This window comes from Durio zibethinus, chromosome 11 (assembly GCF_047325235.1).
Source record: "Durio zibethinus cultivar Kanyao isolate XHJ-2024 chromosome 11, ASM4732523v1, whole genome shotgun sequence".
Lineage (NCBI taxonomy): Eukaryota > Viridiplantae > Streptophyta > Magnoliopsida > Malvales > Malvaceae > Durio > Durio zibethinus.
In genome coordinates, this window is record NC_143172.1 from 764,089 (window position 1) to 785,192 (window position 21,104).

General features: G+C 33.8%; 1 protein-coding gene and 1 long non-coding RNA gene across 4 annotated transcripts; both read right to left on the minus strand.

Annotated features, from left to right (window-relative positions):
* Positions 1-107: 107 nt before the first annotated feature.
* Positions 108-3,465, minus strand: LOC149515949 (uncharacterized). Of its 2 annotated transcripts, none has more exons than XR_016346098.1 (3): positions 2,859-3,465; positions 2,412-2,572; positions 108-2,300 (listed from the first exon to the last, which is right to left on the minus strand). It is a non-coding gene; the product is annotated as an uncharacterized LOC149515949 (long non-coding RNA). The 2 variants fall into 2 exon arrangements; XR_016346097.1 differs by having other exon boundaries at positions 2,412-2,576.
* Positions 3,466-15,260: 11,795 nt separating this feature from the next.
* Positions 15,261-20,588, minus strand: LOC111289893 (putative transcription factor KAN2). Of its 2 annotated transcripts, none has more exons than XM_022881249.2 (6): positions 19,488-20,588; positions 19,178-19,254; positions 18,110-18,155; positions 17,828-17,996; positions 16,677-16,734; positions 15,261-15,835 (listed from the first exon to the last, which is right to left on the minus strand). In XM_022881249.2, the coding sequence occupies exons 1-6, from the start codon at positions 20,161-20,163 to the stop codon at positions 15,716-15,718; spliced, it is 1,146 nt and encodes a 381-aa protein (XP_022736984.1). In that variant the 5' UTR covers positions 20,164-20,588; the 3' UTR covers positions 15,261-15,715. The 2 variants fall into 2 exon arrangements, with proteins under 2 accessions (XP_022736984.1, XP_022736983.1); XM_022881248.2 differs by having other exon boundaries at positions 17,828-17,999; positions 19,488-20,562.
* Between the last annotated feature and the right edge of the window lie 516 nt (positions 20,589-21,104).

Genomic DNA, 21,104 nt, shown 5'->3' on the forward strand with positions numbered 1-21,104 from the left:
TTGTACGGGATTTCTATTGGGGGTTTGTATTCGATACTGAAGATGGGAAAATATTACTCACCCAAGGAAAAAAAAACTGATTAGTGGTTTGCTTACCGGCTGGCGCCGGTGACTGGCTACAATTAGTAACTTGCATTATTCGGAAAGAGATCGGAAAAAGTTAAGTGATTGTTGGGGCAGATGGGGTCAAAACTTAAGCCTCATGGGTCATGGGTGGGCCTGTCCATCCTATATGGGCCTTAACATAAATGGACATCTTTAAGCATCCTAACACTGGAGCTTCACAGCCACACATCTGCATTGGAGTAGAGAGTATATATCATGATAGGTTGAAGTATGTCATGAGATAATCAGTGATCTTTTTACAAAAGATTTGCACAAAATGGAGGATTCCTTAACCTAGTATGTCCATTAGCAAATCAATAGGTCCCAAAATTGTTTGGAGCAACTTATCAGCAAGAAACATACTGATGGCAGTAGCTTTGCCTGAGATAAAAACACACATTTACCTACAGCTTAAGTCTGTGACAACCAGACAGTAAACCCTGAATAAAGATGCCTCCATTTTTCAGGAACACAGCAGCCCCATGTGACTCTCCTAAGGTTGCAACTACAGCCTGGACATGACTGCCAGAACAAGCAAGCCAAATAGAGGCCTTTGTTTTTCCTTAAATAATTTAATGACAAACCAAATCAAAAGAAGTAACAAGGCAAATGTCTTACCTACTTAAGGTTTCTTATATTGAACTTTCTGTTTCAGCCACGGTCAGAGCCTTAGCCCCTGCTATGTATCAAACTAATTACTAGCTGCAAGCTGTTTAAGCGATATCACTCTGAGTTTGTAGAACGGCTGTGGAAGTCATTGAAAATCAACAAGATATGAACTAGATTATAGTAAATTTCTTTTTCCTTATGAAGTATATGAAGTAGAATGTCTAGGTCATAAAGATATCTATAAAAAATTCCGGCAAAGATGTATATGAACTACAGAGTAATTACAAGTGTATACCAATGGAAGAGTTTCATGCTCTGATATAAGGATTTGTACTGGCTATATTGCACAAGACGAATCAAGAATGACATCTATCATATCCAACGGTGATTGAATGATACGCAGATTACAGAGACGGTCCACTGCTACACTTCACACACCTGCAAATATAGATGTATATATGGGTGACATCGTCCTAAACAAAGCTCCAGTTATAGACTCAAGGTGCTTCCAAAGTAAAAAATATATTGAGTTGCAGTACTACAGAGAGAGAGAGAGAGAGAGAGAGAGAGAGAGAGAGAGAGAGAGAGAGAGAGAGAGAGAGAGAGAGAGAGACCCATGTACATGCATCATGTGTGTATGTAACTATGTACGAGAGCGTTGAAGGAGGTTTAGTCATGTGCATATCTTTGGGCCTCAAGGAGCCAGGTTCAAAGATTACTAACCAACATTTACTGAAAAGGAAAAGAGGTACTCACACAAAGTAACAGTTTGCTTGGCGAAAGTTTCTAAAACTCTTTTGTATCAAGTGGTGCGTACATGAAACCATATCAACCAATCAAATGGTTAGAGCAGAGGACAAATATGAAATAAAAGTCGGGTCGTAATCATCTATAAGCAAACCAAGGTACAGTGAAGATAGCTATGATAGAATTCTTGCTTTAATGACTTAACAAGGAATATAACTATGTCAATGAAGGTTGTAAACTTAATTTGAAGAACAAGGACTGTTCTTTTTCCATCTGCTGAAATTAAAATGACATGCAGCAAAGGATGAAGATTCACAATAAGAACACATGAAATGAGAAAATCAATTATCAAGAAGTAACAAGTATGTAACAGGATTGGTGGAATGTAGATCAAATACCCATGAGTAACAGCAGGTTCACGAGCCACTTTTTGGTTAATTTCAGTGGAATCCGCAACAATGTAGATTGATGTTCCTTTAAGGAGTTGCACAGAACCAGCTGACAACGACTCCCATGATTCCATAATATCCAGTCATTTCAAATCCGGATCCTGCTTCTTTAAGTTAATAATAAGTTGATCATCGTCTATATACCTGTTCGAGACAAGACACTAAATCTAAATGTGTAATGATCTATAATAGTATAAGTTCATTTGTTTCCGCAGGCTTTATTTCCTGAAACAAACTGTTAGTATCTGTAAATGTGATAAGGGACCCAGCCTGTCATACTTTACCTGTTAGAGAAGTATCAACTGCATCCACAAATACATCTTTGGCACTTTGAACATCTTGGCCGCCAAGTTGCAAACTTAGTTCCACTTCAAAAGACCGATCAGAGAACTGTAACACACTCCGTTGAATAACTATGGCTCAAGAACAAACCCAAATGATAAAAATGACTGAAATCGAAGGAAAACATTCTCAAATTCATGTACGCATATATAGACAGACCTTTGGTAAGTTTCCTTCTACTCCAAGGGATTGTCACTCCGAAAGTTTTATCATAGACGGGGCAACAGTCAATCAAAGAAATGAATCTCAACGTACATAGTTAAAAGCAAACATTCTCTTCCTGAAAAGAAGAATCTGGTTTTCTACTGACCCTGTTGCACCTGTCTAAAAGTTTCATGCTTCAGATTCTGATCTTGATTTTTTTTTTCCTTAATGGATTATTACACCATAAGAGTACCAAAAAGAAAGGAAAAATTGAAACTTAAGACCAAAATCAAGAACTTGATTAGAGAGAAAAAAAAAGTTTACAACTCCATATGTCAAGCTTAATTAAAGTAATTGGCCTAGTCTATCTGGTTATCAGAAAAACAAGAAAGAAAGAGCCAAAAAAAGACCACAGAATTATACGTACTAAAACGTGCAAAGAAAAGGAATTTTTTTCTTTACCTCATAATGGGTAGTGTTGGTGGAGAAACAGACGTTGCAGAAGTCATGAAGTGGGCTGATGGGTCTCGCAGAATTCCATCTAAAGGCAGAAACTTTAGGTTTTGGGATGTGAAAAGAATGTGTTTTGGTAGAAAAATGAAGGGTTTTGATATGAGAAGCATAGCGTGGCACTGGCCATTGCAATTTGCACCAGCCATTGCTGATTGCTCACTTCATCTGAGTAATGGAAAGAGAGAGACGAGTGAAAAAGAATGAGATAGCACGTTGTAATTGATGGGTAATGGATTGGGTTCTGCCTATTAAACTTGGGCTGAACTTTGAACCCAAATGAAATCTGTTGGATGTTTAGTTCTTCAGTCCATGAATTAAGAAGTGGGCCAAAATGGGTTTAGGTTTTTAACCAAAACAAGATGATAATAAATTGGATACCAATTCAATGAGGTTCAGAACTTATGACCATATTCAGAAAAGAAAGTGCTTAAAAATTTTCCAAGTTAGAACAAGAAAAGCAAACATTTGTTTTTGGAAAGGCAACAAAGCACTTTTACTGATTTACCTCTGTCGGTTCAGAGTAAACTGTAAAGAAGAATGGCCAAAAATCAATTAGCTATTTATATATATACATTCCTGCATGGTAATTAGACAGATTCTTTTGTTGTGTTCCTTTTTAGCAGGTTGAAGTCTTTGCATAAATATAATCTCAATCCAGGTAACCAAATCTCCAAATTTACTCTTTTGACATTAAAAAAATCTATAAAAAATAGAGACCAAAAGCACCAAACAGCTAGTCTATATTGAAATCAAAGTGAATGAAGAGATGGGTTTTTATTTCTTTTCCAAAAAAAGATGGGAAAATAACTAAAATAAGAGAAAAAGTGGTGGGAGAGAGAGAATGAGAATGGTCCTGTCGTGTCTGAGTGGTGGGAGAGTCAATGAGAGAGTGTAGTGGTTGTGGTGGTAGCCCCCCACCCCCCGGACCACCACAGGGAAAATGTTTCACCATTTGTCACATCATCCCATCACCTTGCATTAAAAGCTCCTAATTATGAATGAATGATTCATTTCAGACTTTCGGATGAAAAGATAAAGGAAAAAACTCCCAGTCTGAATCCCCCTCTCCTTGTAACTTTCTGACATCTTCACTTCCCATCCCCTTAGCTTCTCACATTATTAAAAACATACCCCAAAATTTTCTTCTCCTCACCTAATTCAACCATGCAACTAATTCCATTCAAATTCTAACATTTTTAATCTCTCTCCACGTTAAAAGTTTAGATAACATAATTTATCGAGTGAAGCATTAAACTTTTAATTTTAATGATTAATATTTAATTCCAGGGCAATAGCAACCTCCTCAAACAAGGAAAAAAGTTTGATGAAGATTTTGGGAGTTAGGTAATTGTTTTTATCTACCCATAGAGAAAGTTTGGTGTCCTAAATTTATGGCATGAGCATCATTAATGCAGTTCAAAAACAATACTACTACTCGTTTTCTTTGCTTTTTGCCTTTACCTGGCTAACAGGATATCACCTCTGTCATGTTGATAATATTTCATTTGGAATATTCTTTTGGTGTGTCAGTGTGAAATTATTTATTCGAAGAAAGCTTTTTAAATTAATGGGAAGATGTAGTAAATTAAAAATATAAGATTTTAATGCTTAAACAGAATGCTTGTTGAATTCAAAACCTTATATAGTTACTCCGACTTATGCATCTATTATATATGTTAACAGGGAACATGATAACCCTTTTATCTCGAAAAAAACTTAAAAATTTTATCAATAATATATCACATAATTTTTCATACATATAGTAATTTAAAGACTCAACATCGATAAACCTCAATAAAAATATGTGTGTAAGTAAATTTTACATGTAAAAATCAATAATCGTATAATCTTTTGATAAAGTATTAAAATTTTTAATTTTAGTGATTATAATTTTATATTTGATAATTTAAAATAAAAAACATTTTATGTTTTTCCTTAATAATAATAAGTAGTAGCAATAAAGATGAGGACTTAATTGTGAATAATTAATTTGCAGAGAGCAGTAAAAGGAAAAAGAGCAGTGAATGTAAAACAATAAATAAATATTTTTTTATTATCTCAAATATTGTTGGGGTTGTAGTAGCCCGTCTTGAGTGCCGGGCATATAAAGACAGGGCTGCCCTTAGGAAGAGCGAAGGAAGGTATGGTCACCATCATTTTGCCCGTCCTGCCCGTTGTATATTGGATGAATGAAACGACACAGCTTTCGCTGCTGCTACTGCTCGGGCTTCTGCTTCTGCTTCAGTTTTTCTGCTTCTGCTGCAGCTGCAGCTGCAGCTGCTGCTGCTTCGCTGACAGTTCTGTCAGCGAGGTGTCAATCATAAAGCATTGGATTGAAAAATGATTTTGCTTCAATTCTCGCGCCCTTTTTCTTTTCCTTCCTCTCCCACTCTCTCTCTCTTCTTCCTATTGGTCCGGACAGTGACCGTATGTCTTTGACCGTTTCCCTTCCCTTAAGCCGTGGGGGTCCAGCGTTTTGACACGTGTGAATAATATATTTAATAAAACAATTTATTCTTCTTATTATTGTATTTATTATTACATGCCTTTTGTCCTCTTGTGAAGAAGAAGAATGATGCCGTCGGCACCCGCGAGATTCTCGCCTTATTACGCGTTGTGTTGTAATAAAATAAACCAAAAAAAAAAAAAAAGTGTTTCTCTTCCTCTGAGTGATTGAATTAGAAATACATTTGTTGTGAGATTTTGTTACTTACCTAAACCTTGTTGTACAAATTTTTTTGTGATTTTGTCTTTTGCATTAATGTTTATTTTATTCTACAAGTGATAATAGTTTGAATTGAATAAAATCAAATTTGATTTGATTTTTTTAAATATTACATATTATTATAAAATTTAATTTAAATATGAACTATCCCTTTACTCAATCCAAACGAAATGGAATCAAAATTTAATGGTTTGGTTTGATTTATAGATTTTTAAAATTTTAAATTATATATATTATTTTAATATATTTAAATAAAATTTTGATATAAACTTATTATTTTATTTTACAAAAATTTTAAAAAATATAATAAAATTAAAATATATATAATTCAGTTCGATTTAATTTTTTTTTATTTTTCACCTCCCAATTTGAATATAATATATATTTAATATTCAAATTTAATCTAAATTAAATAAAAAAAATTGATTCGAACTAAACCGAACACTAAAATTTCAAATTGATTTTTAGTTTTTTTCTCACTTTTATTTCATTCGATATCCACATATATACAATTAATATTACGAATAATTATTAAATTATAATAAAATATTAACTTTAAAATTTTTAATATTGTACTTGAATTATAAAAAGTTTTTAAAAATCTAACTTTTAAATGAAGTGATTCATTAATTTGGTATTAAAATTTTTTTTTTTTATATAATGCTTCAAAATTATGTCCTTATTTTTACCATATTTTAAAGTTTAACAACAATGAGTTTACAAAGTGAGGGTTAGATCTCAGCAAAATGTTTATAAATGCATAGAGAAATATCCAGTCGTTTGTCCAGGGTCGAGAAACAACACATTTGGTGGCTTCCAAAGAAAAAGTCAAAATTATTAATGCTTGAAGAAATTGAACAATCCAACACATAAAGTTGTTGTTGGACCCATATGCTTTTGCCTGGTGCGTAATAGTATAGCTGCATTTTTTTTAATTATAATAAAAGTATTACAAAAGATAAAATTTTTGGGAATTTTTTAACCTAATTAATTTGACTTTTGGGAATTAATCTTTTCATAATTGATTTTGATTTTGCAAGCTTGGATGAGATGACCTTTCCATATCTTGAAAAACAAGTTTTCCCCACTTTGTTGCAAATTATTATAATTAATAATAATATTTCAAAAGAATAACATAAATTAAGTCATGTTGAAATGTTGAATTATTAATTTGAACTATAAAAATTAAATTTCAAACAACCTTAAATATTAAAATTTTTTTATTAATCTATTTCTTAAATTGATGGTTCCAACAGGCATGTAGGATAATCTTAATTGATTTAAAAGACTCAAATTTGGGAAGAAATTGTAAAAAAAGAAAGTTTTATTTGAAGAAAAAAAAAGAAAAAGTTGATTAATTAGTTATAATTTGTAAATATCAACCGATACAAAAAGTAATAAAAGAAGCTTTATTGCATGAATATATCATGCATCCTGCTGTGACAGTATGACATAACATGGGCCCTCACTACAACTTTTTCATGCAAAAGTTCTCGAGCTACTCAATCACTGCAAATTTTTATTTATGAACAAAAAAACATATAATAAAGCTAAACAAAAGCTTTTTTTTTTTTTTCTTTTTCTCTTTATTTCTTTTTGGGGAGTGGATGGGGATAGTGTTTTTGGAGGTGAAAACAAGGTGTGTCAAAAATAGTGTCGTCGTCACTGCCTCTGCCTCGCACAAGTCACTTTCCCCTCACTCAAGGCCATAAATCCGATGGCTGGCAGCCTCTATAGTCGTCCACATCAAACCAGCTTGATGTTGACACGTGTAAAAGATCGTGGACCGAGAATGGATGAGTGAATGATAGCGTAATGATGATAAAATAATTATTTTGACATTCTGTGGACTGTATTTGTGAATATACGTGCATATGACAGTGCTGTGCTGAGTGCAGTACGCAGTGCAGCTGTGAAAAATGAATGAATGAATTAATGAATTTACTGATCTAACTCTGACCCCAAAACCCAAAAAAAATAAAACAGTACGGCCTCTCTTCCCTATACTGATGGGGGTTTGAGTAGCTCAAGGTTTTTAGCCTCAGTCTCTGTCTATTGTTTTACTTGTTCCACTGCTACACTACTTCTTTATTTGCTTGCTTCTCTGTCTTTGTACACTTCCTCTTTATTTCTCACCCATACCCTTTTTTCTCCCTTCCCTTTGACACCTACCTTATTTATGCTTTTAGGTGGGTGAGTGTGTGGTTTTTTTCGTCTCAACCTTTTAAAATCTTATGACCATTTCATTGAATATGGTCTTTGTTTAGGGCATTAGGTACTGCTTATCTACAGTGCTACATGCACCAGTAGGCCTAACAGTGTGGTGAATATCTTGGTCAATCGGAAACTTAATACTGTAGTACTCCGCCTATAGTGATAGCTGATGCAACTGGGAGGTTGGGGTTTAAAGAATATGAGGCATTTTCAGAAGTAAAGGCAGCTCAATAAGAGGGAATCGTAGAAAAGAATAAAAAATAGTACAAGCTTGTACACTTGAGTTTTTCTTCCTTCCTTTTTTAGGAGGGGTTAATATTATCCCCTGTTACTTCAATTCAATTAATCCTTTTTAGATATATAGTTGGTATTTTTCTTCATCATGTTTTTAATATAAATTAATTGCGACAATGTGACATATGCGTTCCATCTAGGGTTGCCATAATTCTTGTGTTCATGACACAATTTATAAGGATCAAACTTACCGTTTGGGGACACGTTTAATGGAATATATAGATACGTAGGTTAGATTTAGGGTTTTTTTTTTTTTTTTTTTTTTGTATGTATCTCTTCCATTTTATTGGAAAAGCGAATTGAATTGCTTGAAATATCAAGTTGGAATTGATCATTGGGGTCTGGTTGAGGGTTTCCATCATACAAAACATATAACACAATTTGTTTCCAAGTGCTTTACAGATCTTAATTTGTTGTTCCACAGTGTGATAACATTGAAATCTTCCCATTCTTTTATTTAATGGGAATTGACTTTCCTTTATTAAATTTTAATGGCACTAATCAACAAGTTTGTGTCGACCTCAAATCAAAGGGAGTAGTTAGTTAGTTAAGTCGGAAGTAAATCACTCTTTCTGTGAGTTTGACAATTGACATAAGACAACCTAACTTGATTTAGTTATAGCCACCAAAAAAGAGTTAATCCATACCCTATATTAATATAAAAAAAATATTAGGGCTCTTGGAAACCTAAATTTGCAGCTAAAAATTAAATAAAGGGAAAGAAAAGCGTTTCTGTCATAAGACTCGTGAATGAACAGATCAAATCAAAGGACTATACAGGGGGGCTCACACTCAAATGATGGAGGAAAAAAGTGTGAATGATCAAAGTTAATCATTCATGGCTACTTAAATTCTTCTTTGGTGAGTCCAATCCCAAGCTTAGAAAAGGTATACACCATTTGGTGGTGAACGTTGTATCATCTTCAACCAAATCTCCAGGAGATATGTTTGTAGAAATGCATTACTTTTTATAGCAAGTAAACACAAAATAGACCGAGGAGAGAAAATGTGTTCTTTGTTTTTGCTATAGCAAATTTTCCGTTGGTTTTCTTTTTTTTTAACCTTCATTTTTCATGTCTATTTGAGCTTAAAGTTGTTAAAATTAACTATTATTTTCTTAAATAATTAAGTTGAGGGACTATGTTTTGGACAAGTACGTTCATGACTACCGATTTCCCACTATTCCTTTTTATTCAATTATGTAATAGAAAATAAGCACAAGCCAACTCGTAAATCTAAACCATTTAGCCCTAAAAGCAAGTCAACCAAATGGAAAGCCTATTTATACATAATTAATTACTAGGTTCAGCCCTGAGATAATTACTTTTATAATTAATTAAAGCAATCTTTGACAATTAAATTCGTTGTCTCCAATCAAAGGAAATGAAATTAGAGGATCGGTGTTTGAACTCCTCAACTCTACCAAATGTTAGGAGCTACATATACTTGAATCTCAGTTTCTCTTACATCATGAAAACCTTTCAATTAGTTCAAATAATTAGCACTATCAATCATCATGTGACTATCACGTGGCTCAAGCCAACAATAATATAGCTTGTGAAAGACATGAGCTGGAGATAAAGTCAAGCTCTCCATACACTAAATTAAACTTGTTTATTAGTGAAGTGTAAAATAAGATATCCATTATCTCGGCATAATTTCCATTAAAAAAAATCAAAGGAAAAAGTAAGGGAGAGAGGTATAATCATGACAGCAATAATTGCTAAAAAGCTACCATGCAGAGAGAGGGGAGAAGAGTAGAGGATGTCATAGAATTGCAACGTGGCAGCAACACAATCATCATGTTACAAATTAAGACAGCCGGTTCTTCCTTTGTTTCATTCTGTCCTGTCCACTGCAAAAGTCTAAGAACCCGCTCCCCCCACCCCCAACCCCTAGTACCCTTCAAGCGCCATTGAAGGCCACACCACGCGCCTCGGGAGGGCCGAGGGGGTCCATTTCTTTGGTTTATTTATTGTCCCATATGACTTTGAAAAGGGAAAGACTGGCAAATTTCTTTGTTAAAAATATTTCTCCATGAAATATTTTGTCAAGCAAGTGGGCGTTCAGTCATACACTTGTCCATGCAAAAGCAAAAAAAAGGTAAAGCTAAATTCCATGCTACGATGGTATTGGGCTGCATGAAAAAAACTTTTTGTTTTTTCTTTACTTTGATCAAAATCATATCAATTCTGTCTTCATATGCAAATTTATTAATTTTCCACCAAGACCTATTGTAGGGTTTGATAAACTGCACTTGAGGTTTAGAAAAGCAAATCAAAGAGCTTATATATATATATATATATATATGTTTGATATCATTTGAGCTCAAAATTTTAAATTAGTAGGTTTTTGAATTTTTTATGCATATATAAGATATTTTATTTAAATTTTTTAATAATATGAGATTCTTTATTCATATGTGAATTATATCTGAATAATTTTTTTTATTTACTTGTGAGTTATAATTAAGTCTCACTTTAATTTTTTCATGTAAGTAAATCCTATCAACACTTCATTTAGATCAAGTAATATCTTATTTTGGGCCAAGAAACCTCACATTTCTAGTGTTCCTTTAAGCTTACACTTTAAGTTGACTTAACACATAGTCCACTTGGGGTTTTGCTTCTGCATATTATTATAAACTCGTTATATACAAGTGAAACTTTTTAATACCGATATTCAAGCACATAGAATTGATGGATGTGATCAACCTCAGATCTACCAATAATCTCCTCCCAGCAATACCATTAAGACTCGAACCCATCATAATCTTGGTTTTGATACTACTTATTACAGGTCGAGACTTAACCCCCAAGCCTGAGCAGCTCCAAGATTCAGGCATGCACTCATCCTGTGTACTAGATCAATCTGCCTGCTAGGGTTCACACCCTTGTGAGTATTGTCTACTTTGGTTCCTCTGGTTTCATGATTTTATTTCACAAAAGGTGCCTCACAAGGAAGAGATGGTGTGAACCCTTATATCCTATAATCAACTCTAGTATACAGTCGATGTAGGGTTCCTGACTCCACTTTAAGACTGTGACATCCTTTCCCACTCCAACGATGGTTCCCGACTCTACTCTAAGACCGTGACATTCTCTCCCACTCCAACGATGGCCCACCATTCTTGGTGGCATATCGCTAGTACCCCAGAGTTGGCTCTGATATCACTTATTGGACCTGATAAATCACATTTGAAGCTCATGAGAGCACACCAAAGAGCTCATACATATATGTTGGATACCATTGAGCCCAAAAGCTTAAGTTATTAAGTTCTTGGGTCTAGGGACGACAATCAAGCCCGTCCCCGACGGGTTTCGGCCCGACCCGACCCTATAGGGTCGGGTCGAGTTCGGGTATGCCTAAAACCCGACCCTACCCGACCCGATATTATTAAAAATTTATTTTTTAATTAATTAATTATATATTTATATAATGATATTTTTAAATATTTATATTTAAAAAATAATATTTATATTTTAAAAAATATTTTATTAATTTCGGGTCGGGTTGAATCATGTACGATTTACATAGTATCGGGTCGGATTAGGTTCGGGTATTAAAAAAATTCGGGTCGGGTCGAGTTCGGGTTTAATAGAGCATAAAATCGGGTCGGATTTGGGGTGAGCAAAACCCATCCCGAACCTGACCCGATGCCATCCCTACTTGGGTCTTTTATACATATCTAAGATATCTCATTCAGATTTTTTAATAATATGAAATTTTTTATTCACATATGAAACATATCCCAACACCTATAACTAAGATTGTTAATAATTACTTGTTAAAACTTGTTCAAAGTTTGATTATTAATTTTAACTAACAAATTAGTAATAATTAAGTAGATGTCTTTGAAGTTAAGTCAATTTGGAATCTCAACATGCTTGCCGGGATTACTTAGAATCATCAATATTCATATATAAGCATTATTTAAGTATTTAGTTGAAAGTCTTTAAGTTCTATAAACATATATATATTCAACATCCGAACTCAAGTGAAATATGTATCATCCTTTTACATAAAAAGGAGGGTTTAGAATTTTCTTTTCTTAAATAAAAAGTATAAATGTTCATATCATGGTTTCTTAGTTAAATCGGACAATATTTTCTTTTTTATTTGGCTAAAAAAATAATACTAACAATTTTGAGCCTAATTAAGGTTATTAAATAAACTCGGCTTGTTTATTGTCATACAAACACAAATTTAATTTCGTTGAATATATGTATAAAGGAGAAAAAGAGGGTGGAATGGAAAAAGATGTATGGTACATAGTGAGTGAGTGGGAGGACATTCACTTTAAATTTTGTTGATAAAAATAGCATGAATTGATGTTTTATAAGTTGCACGGTTGAAATTTATTAAATTCCTAATAACTTTTGGTTGCTTTGATTTTTTGGCCATGGCTTTATTTGATTCTTATGGGTTGTCTGGATAAAGTTATGTCCCATTATGTCTCTTTCTTCTTACTCAGTTTCATTTTTTCTTTCTCTTTTTTTTTCCCCCTTTTTGAGAGATATATTAATAATTACTTTAATTTTTGATTTGTCAATCTTTCTGCTTCATTAACATCGTGTTGCTATACATATAGCTTTCAAAGGCAGAGATGGATGTGTCTTTCGTTTGTCATAGCACTGGGGCCTAAGCTTTAAGCCAAACCCCCCTTTGTGTAAAACCTCAGCAAAGCAAATAAAGGTGAAAAAAAATTAAAGGAAAAGTTATTCCTTCTTTTATTCTCCTGGATTTTAACACCCTCATCCCCTCCCCCACCATTTTTTTTTTCTTTTCATCCAATCACTTTTTCTTTACCCATATGTGCCAAAGCTTAAAGTCCTCAACTAACCTAACCAAACCAAGGCAAAATATATATATATATTCCATTTTCCCAAGGATTTTATGAATTACCCATTGTCCATTTCCTTTCTCTTTTGCCTCCTAAAGAAAAGTTGTAAGACAATATGAAATATCTCACAAAAGGCTGAAGCATTTGCCAAGAAAACAACCCTAAGCTGAAAGTTTAACACTAAAGTTACAAGAGTTAGATTTAGAAGTTATTCTTTTCAGGAGATGTCTAATTAATTAAAGCCAACAAATGTTACTCTAATAGTGTTGCTTCATTTAACAAAATTTTGTTTGTCAAATAGTGAAACCTGGCAAAGCTTTCCCCAGCTTGCTCATGAGTCATGGTTTTAGTAAGGAATAATGGTTGAAAGAAAAGCATGTTATCATTGTACAATTCAAGCTTTTGGACCATATATATTTTTCCTATGAAAGTGTGAATGTAACTTACCAAAAATTTCCGCCATATTTCCCAAGTGATGTCTCTTTGTCTTGCACTTATCTTGCATATCTGAAGCTGCCAGTCTTGTAAGGCTTTACTTGTTTTAGGATTGCCAAATTTTGGAGGAGATTGAAGATTACTAGCAACATTTTTGGAGCAATTGGTATAGGGGGCACCACAAATTGACATAAAACTCCTTAATTGCTCACCACAAATTTGGCTTGATAAAGAATGCTTTCATCATATCTTACTTAATATAGCATAAGGGTATTTCAGTCTTTTTGATGCATCGAAGTTGCGGTACTTGATCCACGATTGTGACCAAACAACAAATATTTGGACCCGCCATTTTCTGCTATACATGGTAATCATAACTTGATAAAGCTAACATTAGAACATGAGGCTTTCTCCACAAATTGAAAATTACTCAAGCCTAATATATAAGCCAAAGGCATAAAATTTTGTGCTTATAGAAGGAAACATCTGACTAGAGAACAAATTTTTGGTAGGAATCTTTCTGTACACAAAGACTATATATGCTCTTGTCTTAAATTCCCTATCCTTCTCTATATATACTTTTTTCTCAGCTCTTTTCCAATCATTCTGTTTGATTTTAGTGTTTAAAGGAGTGATGTGGGGTTCTTCACACCCTGTTGATTTCAACATTTTCGGCTTTTATATTCCTTCGGTACTTGATAATCCTTCAATATATACATGTAAAAGAACCCTAATTGAGGCAAAATTAATTTGATAATTATATTCTCCCTAAAAGTCACAAAAACCAATTTATATGTACTAGCTCAATGGGAAATGAAAGATACTTTTATTAAAGTTAGCTTTAATTTGTCAATGTGATATGTAGGTAAAAATCTCAAATATAAATAAATTAATTCTCCATGCGAAACATGCAGCATTATCTTATTTGCTAGAGGTCAAATGTGGAATAATGCTTCTGAAAATTCCAAATTACACCATAGCTCATCAGAGGATTAAAAGCAATTTAAAGCACCAATTCTCATTTGTGAGAAATGTTTAGCTACACTTTGAAGGAAGCTTCCTTCGGCAATTAGAAGACATGGTAATTTGCGACTTACCGAGACTTCATTCATCTTTTTGACAAGCTAAACATCAAAATCCATGCATGCTTTATCCGTTCTTAATTTAAAATTGCAATCATGACAAAAGCAATGTTTACGATAATTATTATTCCTTAGGAAACCATCAAAGGAGTAGAATTTCGTCATTATCTGATACCAGAAATTAATTTTAAACCGTAACTTAATTTTAGCATATCCTAATTAACTAATGAAGCCTTTTCTTATTACCTTAGACAATTAGTAAAGTTTGATGTGCTATGACTTTTAATTTCCCTATGAAAGCTGACAAAAAGCAAACAATAAATTAAGTAGCTGTTAGTCTACTTCAAAATTAAAAACTCCGAATTCAAATTTCAACCGTAAAAAGAGTTGATTAATCATCCATGTGTAAATAATCCAACCATCAAAAGCAAAAGAACTAATGAAAAATGAAAGAGAGAGATTTCTTTATTTAATTTTTATATTTTTTACACTTTTGGTTTTGACTAGACTTTTTTATAAACTTTGATGATATTTTGAGAAAGGGAATTGAAAGCTTTCCCTTTTCATTTCTTCTTTCTTTTTCTATTTTACCGAATTAATTTTAAGTTAATGATACAACCTTTATTTCCTAACTCATATTTCTTCAAAAAGCCATTTTGGTTTTTTTTTTTTTTTTTTTCTCCTTTGTTCACAAAGTGTAAAGCATGTGACAATGCATATGAAAAGAATTGGAGAGAATAGAAACCCCAAACTCAACCTTTGGTAAAAATATGCTAAAAATATTTTATAAATGAAAAGTGGTCCATTACAATTACCAAGGATCACTTCATACTTTAAGATAGTTAAAGGTCACTCACTGTCTTTTTTTCTCTCTTTCTTTTGCTTCTCTCTCTGTCTCTGAGCGCAAAACATACAAAATCAATTAGATTTCATATTTACGTACGTAGGAATATAGTATGTTGATTTGGATCTCTCACAGGCTTGATAGGAAGGACGTGTGCTTTTTTTTCACACCCTTCTCTCCTTTTGTTGCTTTCTTTCTTTAGCTCTCTTTTTCTTTTCTTTTCCTTTTTTTTTTCTTTTTTTTTTTCTTTTTTTTCTTCTGATTTTTTCTGAGCGGGTACCTGATTCTCTTTCAGAAGATATAATCATTTCAAAATGAGTAGTACAAACACCCAAAGATCGATATGAAATATTATATGTAATTTTTATATCAATGTGGCACCCCCAAGGTGAATTCCAAATTAGGCTTCTTGGGGCTTGTCGCTGAATGGCTTGATGAGCTTACGTCTGATATTCTCTCATAGCTTAAACACTTTGGATCCATATCCTTCTGCAAAACAAATAAAGACAGAAAAGGAAATCATCAAAAGCAACAAATTACTAGCTGCTACTAGTAGTATATGTATGAGCATGCTTTGAGCAGTAGATAGCCAGAAGAGAAGTGTGCTTGAGATATATACGGCGAATCAAAGGACAATTTAACTCAGGGAATAATAGAATATTTATGTTAGCAAAGAAAATATGGAAAAGAAATATTGCTTGTTGTTTGCTAGAGTACAATATTTTTGAAAGCCTGCTACAGTTCCCTCTCCTGTGTGCTACTCCCAAGACTATTCTCCATTATTGATCTTTACTCTTTAGCATTACATTATATACCACTGTTCTGATGCATTATTCTTCTGCAACCAACCATGCATTTTTCAAGGTCAAACCAATGAGCTTGATGGGTCATGGGATTAGGTTTTGAGGTATAATACAAGGGCAGTAAATTTGATGATGAGGCCTGAGGAAAAAGAACTTTTAAAAATCATAAAAACACCCCCTTTTTTTTTCACTTTTCTTTTGATTAGGCTTCTGGCCTTCCAAAATGACTAAATAGCCCACGTACTTGAGTTTGTGAATCAGTACTAAAAGCCAGCCTAAATTTGGGGTTTCAATTAAGCATCCGGATATTGGAAAACTGGGTCAACATTTCAAAATCATACCAGGAAATAATGCAATTTGAAATGTGCATGGCTAGATGAAGAAAGAAGAGCAAAAAAGTTATTTGGCTCCTCTTTCTTACCATACCTTTTTTATTAGGTTCATTCCTATGTATATTAGCATCAGAATGTAGGACAAAAGTTTCAAACTGAAGGTTATTTTGGGAAAAAAAGGTTAGAAATTAGTACCTGGAGAGACGGTAAGTTTCCATTAGAATCCTTTGGTTTCCCATGCAGCCAAGCTTCCCTGTCAGAAACCAACACAATGAGAGAATATTTCCTATCAGTGGAAGCCATGCAGAAGAAAAAGCAAACTGAGAAAAGAAAGCTATCTTTTACTGTCTTGTTTATAGTTGTTGCTCACTCTTTACATTTTATGCTGATTGAAATAAAGTGAAAACCCACACCCCCATGTGATTGCCCATTACCCATAACAACAGACCACAAAGAAAGAAGGTTCAAAGGGCATAGCTTTAGTTAATACCAAGATTTCCACTAATGGGGCCATCACAGAGTTTAGCTTTGACACTAAGTTTTCCATTTGTAGGCCCCATTTATTTGCCTTATATCTGAGCCCACAAAATCCAAAGGAAAGAGATATCTCCATTTTTTAGGTGGATTTGTCATTCGGGATTCTCTCAAGTCTTGGAATGATAGGGGAGTGGGTGCTTTCCTTTTACCACTCCCACCCATCCCAACTTAAGATAATAATAATAATAATAAGTAGGAGTATTATAATTACCCCATCATGGACTTTCAGCGTTTCTGGTCGTCTACACTCGACAGACAGAACAAAGCACCTAAATCACTTCTTCCCTCTTTTTGTGAGTTCTTGCATGTAACTGTGTTTGTATTTGCATGTGATAGTGGAGAGAAAAAGCCTAGACAAAGCTAGAGAAAGAGAAAGGGAGAGAGAAATGGGATCTTTTTAATTTTAATTCCAGTACAAACATTCTCCAATAAGAGATACGCTGTTGCCTATTCTTGTAAAAGAAAAAACCAAAAAAAAAAAAAAATTGTTCACATATCGGTAGTGTTACTCTTTTAAAATTCTTGATTTAGAGTATAACTATATATTTTCTTCCCTATACCTACAGTGCTGACGAATGCATATATCTGAATGCAATACAAGACTGTCAAATAAAGCAGAACAAGTTGATATATCAAAACAAAACTAAGGATCGTGCTACATTAGGTATCTGTGGTTGTTGTGACATCGATCCCAGTATCATTCATTGTCCTTTTTATTGTTTTTTAGAAAAAAAAAATGAAAATGAAAATTTCTGAGTAGCCAAACTGTGGAAATTGTAGGAAGGAAACAAATGAAACAGCAGACTAACCTTGATGAATTGCTCCAGAGCCCATGGTACTCCTTGTCTTGATAAGCATTTGACGATGATGATCTTCCCTGCTGAACTGAGATCTCTGATCTTCTTGGGTTTTGAATGTTGAACACCAAATCTTCAGAAGTATCCCCAGATGATCCGTTTTCAAATGCATCCGATTGTCCTGCTTAATTAAACAACTAAGTTTAGATTAAACACAAATTAAGTAACATCAAACGCAGTACACATGCATTATATATATATACAATTCAATCTGATGAAAATGTTGCTACTAACCAGAAGGTGCAGCTGCTCTGTCCGTGGTCTTCACCGTTCGGTACATCTGAAAGCAAATTTACAGAAAAAAAGAAAAGAAAATAACTTGTTAAAAGAGTAAATATAAGATTAATTCATTAGAGTAGCTGATGAGAAGGTAAATAAAACTTAAGTAGTATAATTTTTAGCCCTTTGGGTAGCAAAAAAGATGGACAAATAAGGTAAAAACCAGAAAGTAGACCAATAATAAACTGTTCTCTGTACCATAGACAATTGACAAGGTGTGATACAGTGCATGCAAGTACGAACTGTAAAAAAAGAAAGGGGGATGACTGTGCAGCTAAGCAAAGTAAGCATTTATGTTTGTGTATATAAACATATGTATATATGGGAATTTAGGAGCTGTAAAATATCGAAGAGGAGTTTAACCATGGTTAAAGAAGGGAGGTTAAAAGAAACCCAGCTGAGGAAGATATCATTGAGAAATGATGGTGTTTTTGTACTTGGTTATGTTTCTTTCCTTTTTTTTCTCTCTCTCAGTGTAAGAGAAAAATAGTTTTTTTAAGAAAAAAAAAATTGAACTGAGTGAGAAACTTGTCTCGGCTTGGCTATTACTGATTTTTGAATTCCTTAGGCCTTGTCTTACTTTTTTTTTATTGAAATCGATAATGTTTCTCTCTCTTTAATTGAATTTTTTTCTTGTACATGGGCTGGTTCATTCTTCCAAGCAAAAAGCTGTTTATTAGCTTGCAGAACCTTCAGATCTAGTAGAAAAAGAGGTGCTGAGGATTTGGGAGACCCTCTGCAACGAAACATTGGAATTTGTAATCTATGTTATTAACAGCTTCTGGAAATGCAAGCTGTTTTAAAATGCAAATTCACCTTACTACCACCATTAACGCTGCATCAAGCTAGCACTATTAACAGCCTGAGGAAGTAAGACAAGGAGAAAGAGAAACCCATAGTTGCAGAAACTTCAAGTAAATATTTCAGGGTCGTTTTTACTTCCATTTAGAGGAAACCCTGCAAGTAGAAAAGCTAGAAAACCCCGTTGAAATATTATCAGAGAAGGATGAAAAAGTTATTTACCTGTAAATGGGATTTAACATGTGCTAAGGTAAGATCTTTGACATCCATTAGCTCAAGCACTGACTTGGGTGTAGCTCCTAAAACCCCACAATTAAGAATAGAGAATAAATATATATAAGAGATCAGGAAACAAAGTGATAGTTATATAAGTCAATTTTCTTGAGCATAATAATAGCCCTCCCTTTTTTTTTCCTATTCCCAAAGAAGCTTAAAATCAAACGAAGCAATGGTGAAAGAATAAGGAAAAGGACTGAAAAGTGAATAGTAGAGAAAGAAAAGAAGACAAAAATTAAAGAGAAATGAAGCATACTTTCATGACCTCCCAATAACTCAACAGCATGAACAAAGCGAGCATGAAGTGTAGTAGTCCACCGCATCCTTGGAGCTCTCATGCTTCTTTTAGCTGGAAACCTTGACATGAATCTTGATCTTATCAACCCTGGAGACTGAAATGGGCTCAAGCTTGTTGTGTTACTAGTATGGTTACTAGCCAATGAAGAAGGAGAGGAAGTTAAAGATGAATCTAAAGGCTGTTGAGCAAATGGGAAAGGAGGAGGAGGAGGGTTTTGGTAGACGGGAATTCCCCGTATGGGTCTCAAGAAACCAAGCTCTTGTCCTAGCCCTTGTTGTTGTTGTTGTTGTTGCTGCTGATGTTGATACAGTACCGGATGCTGCAGCTGGTTGTGATGGTGTGGAAACTGGTTTTGGTGAAAAGCGTGGAAAAGATTACCATTGCAATTGGCGCTACCGTTTTGGAGAAGGTGTAAGTGGTTGGAGTTGGACTCTGAAACCCTTGGATTCGACAAAGATAGCTCGAAGCAGTTGTCAGGTTTTGCCATTGAAGACATGGAGTTTCTTGAGTCGAGAGCTCTCTTCCAGAAACCCAAATCCATATCCTCTTCCGTCCTCCTCCATGTCGATGTGGGTTTGCTGTTTGGTGGGCTGATTTGCAAGGATAAATCTGGTTGTGCCGGGAATAACTCCATCTTAAACACTTTTAAGTCCCCTCTGCTTATGTTCCTGATCACTCCCTTTTTGCTTCCTTCTTGGCTGTTCTCGTCCTACTGTGTTTCTGTTTTATAACAATAAGTATGTATCCACGAAAGGATTAGGTCTTTATATATATATTTATTTGAAGCAGAGGTTGAACAAGAGATGTGTAGTTTGACTGATCCAGGAAAAAAAGTTTAGAACTATCTTTCAGGTGAAAAAATTTCTGAGGTTTTCTTCGGCTTGGGCTTGATCAATTGTTTGGAGGGGAGGAGTAGTTGCAGAGATTGAAGATTGAGAGAGAGAGAGAGAGAGAGAGAGAGAGAAAGAGGAAGAAAAAAGGAGAGAGAAAGAGAAGAAATGACAAGTTATGAAGTGAATGGTTGTTTCTTTTGTGTGAAGTATATGTGAGAAAATGACACTTGCGGGAGCTATAGAGAAAAGAAAGAGATAGAAAAAGAAGACGAGTAAGTCGAGTATTTTTCTTTTGTGGACGTGGGGGTGTGAGAAAAGGAAGCAAAAAAAGATGAGAAAGCAAAACAGTAAATAATTAGTTTGAGGGACTTTGTTTCATTTTTACTACTCCTCTTTTCTCTCTTCTTTCTCCTTTTTTACCTTTTTTTTTTTTTTCAAAAAAAGAGAGAAAAAAGAAAGTGAGATTTTATGGCCATTGGTTATATTAATAATACTTTAACGTGTGCATTTGTCCTTCAACTCATACTTAATTTTCTATTATTCAAACAATAAATTAAAATATTATTTTTATTAACCAACATATTCAATTAAAATCTACAAGAGTTAGTCTAATTGATCATTTAAAGAGCATTTTGGATATAATTAAATGCATGCGTTACGTTTATATATGAGATTGTGTTTTTAAAATCATTTAAAAAAAATCAGATCATAATAAAAAAAATACGATAATTACTTTGATTGT

Excerpts from the sequence above, each read along its gene's own strand:
- LOC111289893 (XM_022881248.2), bottom strand. The coding sequence starts at position 20,163 with ATGGAGTTATTCCCGGCACAACCAGATTTATCCTTGCAAATCAGCCCA. Across the intron at positions 18,000-18,109 it reads CAGAGCAGCTGCACCTTCTG|CAGGACAATCGGATGCATTT; the intron begins GTTAGTAGCAAC and ends TGTTTAATTAAG. Across the intron at positions 15,836-16,676 it reads GAAACTTACCGTCTCTCCAG|AAGGATATGGATCCAAAGTG; the intron begins GTACTAATTTCT and ends TTTGTTTTGCAG.